This window comes from Bidens hawaiensis, unplaced genomic scaffold, assembly GCF_021521415.1.
Source record: "Bidens hawaiensis isolate Kalapana, Puna unplaced genomic scaffold, B.hawaiensis_p1.1 tig00010732_1, whole genome shotgun sequence".
Classification (NCBI taxonomy): domain Eukaryota; kingdom Viridiplantae; phylum Streptophyta; class Magnoliopsida; order Asterales; family Asteraceae; genus Bidens; species Bidens hawaiensis.
In genome coordinates, this window is record NW_027491822.1 from 371,242 (window position 1) to 377,584 (window position 6,343).

The 6,343-nt window shown below is 37.4% G+C and overlaps 1 protein-coding gene across 1 annotated transcript; it reads left to right on the plus strand.

Annotated features, from left to right (window-relative positions):
* The first annotated feature begins 470 nt into the window (after positions 1 to 470).
* On the plus strand, positions 471 to 5,209 carry LOC143536067 (uncharacterized). Its single transcript, XM_077030150.1, has 11 exons — positions 471 to 612; positions 1,326 to 2,338; positions 2,423 to 2,512; positions 2,588 to 3,046; positions 3,155 to 3,269; positions 3,382 to 3,543; positions 3,631 to 3,872; positions 3,961 to 4,054; positions 4,139 to 4,182; positions 4,272 to 4,460; positions 4,560 to 5,209. The coding sequence occupies exons 1-10, from the start codon at positions 471 to 473 to the stop codon at positions 4,443 to 4,445; spliced, it is 2,535 nt and encodes an 844-aa protein (XP_076886265.1). The 3' UTR covers positions 4,446 to 4,460; positions 4,560 to 5,209.
* Positions 5,210 to 6,343: the final 1,134 nt, after the last annotated feature.

Here is a 6,343-nt window from a genome sequence, read left to right on the forward strand (position 1 = left end):
GTTTTAAAAACCGATACGTACCAGCTTGTTGAACCGATTATACTGGATTTTCGTAAGGCCGCCGACATTTAGAATCCGGTATTAGTTTGTTAGAACATCGTACCGTCGATTTTTTTTAAAAATACCGGTATAAACCGGAAAACCGGTTCTAAATCCAAAAGATTTATGATATTTTTTGCGACCGGTATTTAAAAAAAATGACTTTTAACGTGGCTAATAAAATTGAAATGATTATGCCATTTTTGAACTAAATTTAAAAGGTTACAAACTCACAAAGCCAAACATCAGGAGTATTCAACCGCTCATCAGCCTTTTCTGCACAACCCAGAAACCCCCATTCTCTCGTACTCCAATACGTACCTAGGGTTTAGTTTACCATCATCATCATCATCATCATCATCATCATCATCATAATCCAATCCCAATATCTATCTGCATAACCCTCAACAATTGGTTTAATTTGATTGATTATGAGAACTCGCAACGCCGACAATCCCAAATCGCCACCTCCGGCCAAAAAAACCCCGCCCGCCAGAAAATCCGCCACTAAAACCCCTCTCACACCACCGAAACGTGCTCCCTCTACCAGAGGGAAAGCCACAACACCTCCAGGTATTACTAATTATACCTCAAATTAGCTTTCACCACCCACCACACTTTTAGCCCCAGCTCGGCTACCTTAGCTTATTATTAATTACTTAATTTATACACCTGTTTAATTATTTTTATATGCTTTGAGGAAAAAAAAAACACTTAAAAGTGCTCGTGTAGTGACTTAAACTAGCCAAAGTGCAGCCTGAGCCCGGCTGGGCAGCTTGAAATTAATAAATGGAAGTCTAAAAGAGGTCAAACTTAAAAACGAGCTTCCCATACAAGGCTCGATAACTAGACAAGTTTTGTTTGAGGCTCAGGCTCGGCTCGAGCTTGAAAATGCTCATTTCGAGTTTTTTTTATCGATTTGATTTTGAGTACTTTGTGAGCGGCTCGGCTTGTTTGCACCTCTAATCAATAGCTTTAATGAATGATCAAGATTGTAGTCTTTACGTTAACTCACATGCAGTGTTTTCACCTGTTATGTTAACAAACAGTAAGCTGATTAGTTGCTTTATTGTTATTAACCTGTGATGTTAATCAGTTACTAGGTTAATGTGTTATTTTCACTATTTATCTTATCAAACTGTAAGTTGATTGGTTGCGTTGTTGTTATAAACTCGTGATGTCATTCAATGACTAGGATCCGTGATTCTTATTGTTTTGGTATTATAGTTTGTGCCTTTGTGGGTTTTTTGTGCAAGTTATAAGTTGCTGAGTTGTGATTTGTGCAGTTGAAGAAGTTAAGGTTGAGGATGACGCAGTAAAAGTAACGTCTGGAACAAAATCTGGAAATAAAAGAACTGTTAAGAGAGTAGTTAAAAGGACTGTAATCAGGAAAAAAGCTAAATCTGGTGATGCCAAGACACCACCTGCTTCGGTTAGCATCGAACAAGATACTAGTGAAGTACATGTTAAGCAGGAAGAGTTGAGTCCAAATGATGTTGATGCTGTTGGTATGTCCCTGAAGTATGATAAGGATGCTGTGAAAGTTGAAGATACTATGAAGGATGTTGAAGATGCCACTGATGTTCAACCTTCTGTTGAAGATAGTTTAAGGCCTGACAGCTCTGATCTTCATGAACCAGAAGGGGGTGAGAAAGAAAATGTGGAAACAGAAAATAAAGCTTTGGAATTTCAAGAACCAATTTTGGAAGAGGAGAAAGTGGCTGACAAAGAAAATAATGAAATGGATGATGAAGAGCCCTTTGAAATTGAGGAACCTGATGCTGAGAAACAAGTTGAGAATCAGGAAATCGCTTTAGATAAAGATATAAATGCTGAAAATAAACAGGTGCCAACAGAGATTAATGAAGATAAATTGGAGCAAACTGGGCCTGTTGATATGGAAAAAGGTATTAGTGATGAATTTAGGGAAGAAGATTCACAAGAGCGTTTATGTTTTAGTGACGAGGATAAGGATAAGGACATTAGCAATGATGATGAAGATGAGCTGGCAGACATGAAGGTGGAGGAACATGATGAGTTACGGTTTCGAGAACATGAAGAATTTACAGAAGCTGCAGAGGAGCGAAAGAGAAGGAAAGAACTTGAGGTATTTGTTGGTGGATTGGATCGTGATGCTACCAAAGAAGAAGTAAAGAAAGTTTTTCAATATGCTGGTGAGTTTGTTGAAGTTCGAATGCATAAAGATCTCCCAACTAATAAAAACAGAGGATATGCATTTGTGAGATATGCTAATAAGGAACAAGTTGCCCGTGCTTTGGCAGAAATGAAAAATCCTGTTGTATGTTTGATATTTCACTCTTCAGCATATTAATTCTTTGTTTGAAATACGTCTTACTCTAAAGTTCTAAAAATCTGTTGGCAGATACATGGAAAACGATGTGGGACCGCACCAAGTGAAGATAATGATACTTTGTTCTTGGGGAATATATGCAATACATGGACAAAGGAAGCTGTAAGCTTTTAATCTTTAATTTCTTTCTGATTTTTTTCTTCACACAATACACTAATAGCAGTTAAATGATGACAGATAAGACAAAAGCTAAAGGACTATGACATTGAAGGTGTTGAAAGGATCACACTTGTTCCTGATCCACAACACGAAGGATTGAGCCGTGGTTTTGCATTCCTTGAGTTTTCAGGTCGCCCTGATGCAATGCTTGCTTTTAGAAGGCTTCAAAAGCCTGATGCTATTTTCGGACTTCCTGATCGAACTGCCAAAGTAGCTTTTGCTGAGCCGTTGCGTGAGCCGGACCCAGAGGTTTTGGCTCAGGTTAGGTCGGTTTTTGTTGATGGGCTGCCTCCTCATTGGGATGAAGACATTGTTCGGGACCACTTAAAAACCTATGGGACAATTGAACGTGTCATGCTGGCACGAAACATGTCAACTGCCAAGAGGAAAGATTTTGGATTTGTTGATTTCACTACTCATGAAGCTGCTCTTGCTTGTATTGATGGCATAAATAAAAGACAACTTGGTGATGACAAGGCAAGGACATATTCATGGTGTAGCTTGTTTTGTAATTATTAATATTGTAGTATTGTTTATTGTTTCATAATTATTTTTTTATGAACTAACAAGTTATGCTGTGTCTAGATAAAAGTGAAAGCAAGGCTTTCAAATCCGTTGCCTAAAACTCAGGCTGTGAAAGGTGCAGTCGCAGGTGGATTTAGAATTGGTCATGGCAGTGGTGCTACCTTTCCAAGCCCTGGTACATATAATATAGATAATATTCATAAATATAATTTTTTTAAATTATAAAGATAATATTCAGAAATATAATATTTTTAAATTATAAATCATCTTATTTATTTGGATTACAGGGAGGGGTTTTGGAAGAGGCGCGCTTTCTTCTGACCGAGGTAACATTCATCGAGGCAGGGGGTTATATCACCATGGACCTGGTCAAACCCGAGATATGGGATTTGTAGAAGATTACCTGCCTATTGGGTCCCGTCCTCCTTTTAGAGGGAGCCATAGTTTTGGTACAACTATTTTGAATATTTATTATTATATCTTGCTTTCTTTATTTTGTTGAACAGCATTGATAACAGATGAGCTTGCTTTTGTAGGAGGGAGGTGGGATGACTTCAGGGGTCCACATCAGCCATATGGTCAAGGCTATGAGCCACCAATATATGATGTGGATAGACCCAGGCAGGGTGCTAATATGCACCGTGATTATTCTATGCCAATGAGAGGACAACCGTATTTGCCTGAAGAACAGTTTAGCAGACCTTATGCTGGGAGGCCCTATGAAGACCCGTACGCATATGGAGATGCTTCACGTGGAATGAAACGTCCATATTTTGCAGTAAAGTCCTCTCATTGTTTTCAATTTAGTTGTTCTAATGCTTGATTGATTTTCTTGTCTGAAACCAGTAATTCTTTTTGGCTTTTAGGAACCAGATTCTGGCTACACTGAGCCAAGCAGGGGTCGGCCTCGTTTGGATTACTCTGATCCAGCAATTTCATTTCCAGGAGCTCGTTATCGAGGTTTAAAGTTTAGTTTATAAATAATTAGTAGCCAATTTGTTCTATACTATTTTAAAATCAATTCATATCTTTCTGATATTCTAGGAGGCGGCAGTGGTGGTCCTTCGCATGACTATTACAACTATGACGTGAGTAATTTTGTTCCTTTCATGTTTATGCATGTATTCAGTATTTATTTTACTATTTGGCACTTTAACATCCAGCTTATTATTTGCAGTATTCATCTTACTATGGGGGTGACCACTCTTATGGAGGTGGCCGTCCTTATGGCACTAGACCTTATGGTGGCGGGCCTTATGACAGTGATCGACCTTATGGCGGTGACAGGCATTATGGCGGTGATCAGCCTTATGGTGGTGAACGGCCTTATGGCGGTCGATATCACTACTAGGCTAGATGACTACTGGTAAATGGAGTGCTTTTTGAATTTTACCTGTCTACGTTATTTGAAAAATAATATTTATGTTTGATGCCAATATTTTTATTTGTAATGAATTGTGTTCAGGCAGACGCTTGGAGGCAGGATATGATGTGCTGTGCTGGAATGTTCACCGATGCAGGAAAGCTTTAATCTTTAAAATTATCTTTCTTAGACTGTCTTTTCGTCTTTAGGTTCTTCCATGGCTTTTCTTGTCGTATCTTTGTCTGGTTTGTTTTGGTTGAACAAGTGACATGTTGGGTCGTTTTTAGATCGTCCCTTCCATTAGGACATTGATTTTTTGGTATTGTTATGGAAGGAGTTTAGTCTAAGATGGTAGGGACCATATAGGGGCTAAATCTAGGGGTGGAGATTATCTAAAGATGTAAGGCATTTCATTTTCTATGAGCATTGTCTTGGATTTCCCGTATATTGCTGCCTTTTATATGTTGACGTTTAAGGGCACAGATTAGATTCATGCTAGTTTTAAGTGAAGGTTTGAAATCAAGTTTTTGACATTCTTAAGTGATGTAGAATGTAAGCCCTGTAGATATTTCTTTTGATGATTCTTGTGGATGTTACATATTGTCTCTGTCATGTGGAGTTATAGTCGGTTTGAAGCAAAATACACTAAGATTGTTTCAAACACTCTGCTCAGATGTGGATATAGTATTCTGGAAGTAGTTTTGAGGATGTACTGATGTGGATGTTGGAATATGGACATGAGATTTATCTGGCTCAGGGTTAAATTGCCCATGTCTAGTGTTCTCGAGGCTTTTATCCATCTTGTTATCTCATTTATGGATTTCTTTTAAATTGAAGTCTTAACCCCTAGGCCTGATGGTATAAAAAGTTTAAAATGTTCAAATCAAGGGTTTCTTTTTTGTGTGGCATATTGGCAGACTGCTTTAACAGTTTGATAAATGGCTTAGGATTGATTTAAAGGGTCAGTGAATAGATATAGTCAAAAGGAAAATATGTGTACCATTTGCAATTTATAGATAAGAAATAAAGAGTTGAATTAAGGTTAGAAAGTTGGATCAACATAAGTCACTTCGCGTAGGCTCATCTTCATACTGGTAAAAATATTTTAGCCCATGTAATTTTTAGTTTCAGGTTACCACTGATGGGTATAGAAAATTATATTTAAATATTTGATCTATATATGGGGGGTGTGTGTGTGTTTGTGTTACTTTTATTCAATTAGTATCTGTCCATTAAAGAACATGAGGACTAGTAGAGAATCGTAGTTTTGTACACATCTAGTTGTTTCACGCACTCTGTCTAACATGTCTCAAGAGTCATGACTCCATAATCATAAAATTGTAGGCCTTCGCTTTAATCTGCCATCATGAGATTTGTTTGTTAAGCTATTCTTTTTACAAGTCCAGATTGTTAATTTGTTGTGTGGATGTGATATGTTAAAAGTACTGAAATACCCGGAGGAAGGACATGCCATTCCTAGCGAACTAGATACTATGACCAGCAGTAGTTGGTAGGTAACCAAGCTATAAAATTGATACGACCGCCAGTTGTAGGACTAACAACAAAAGCGTTTCGGATGTTGGTAAAATATTGAAGTTATTTTCTTTTGTACGTCGATAGGTGATTTATTTTCTTTGACTGACTTTCCTTTATGATTTAACTGTATACTAACTTATCTTTTATAAGAATATATGTTTCCAGGTTGAGTAGTTAGTTTTAAGTTTTAAATGGCTGTAACATCATTGATTTTTTAGACTTAACAGTGATTTATTGGCAATCAGTGAAATAATCATTTAATATAAAATTTGTAAAATCTCTTTGAAACTGGTTGATTTAAAATGGTTTTAAAAGTGGGTCGTTGGTCCTTAACGCTGTGTTCCCGAGTT

Bases quoted from the DNA above. Each gene is read 5' to 3' on its own strand.
- LOC143536067 (XM_077030150.1), top strand. From the start codon at position 471: ATGAGAACTCGCAACGCCGACAATCCCAAATCGCCACCTCCGGCCAAA. The intron at 3,047-3,154 runs GCAAGGACATAT...TGCTGTGTCTAG, and splicing joins GACAACTTGGTGATGACAAG to ATAAAAGTGAAAGCAAGGCT. The intron at 4,183-4,271 runs GTGAGTAATTTT...TATTATTTGCAG, and splicing joins ATGACTATTACAACTATGAC to TATTCATCTTACTATGGGGG.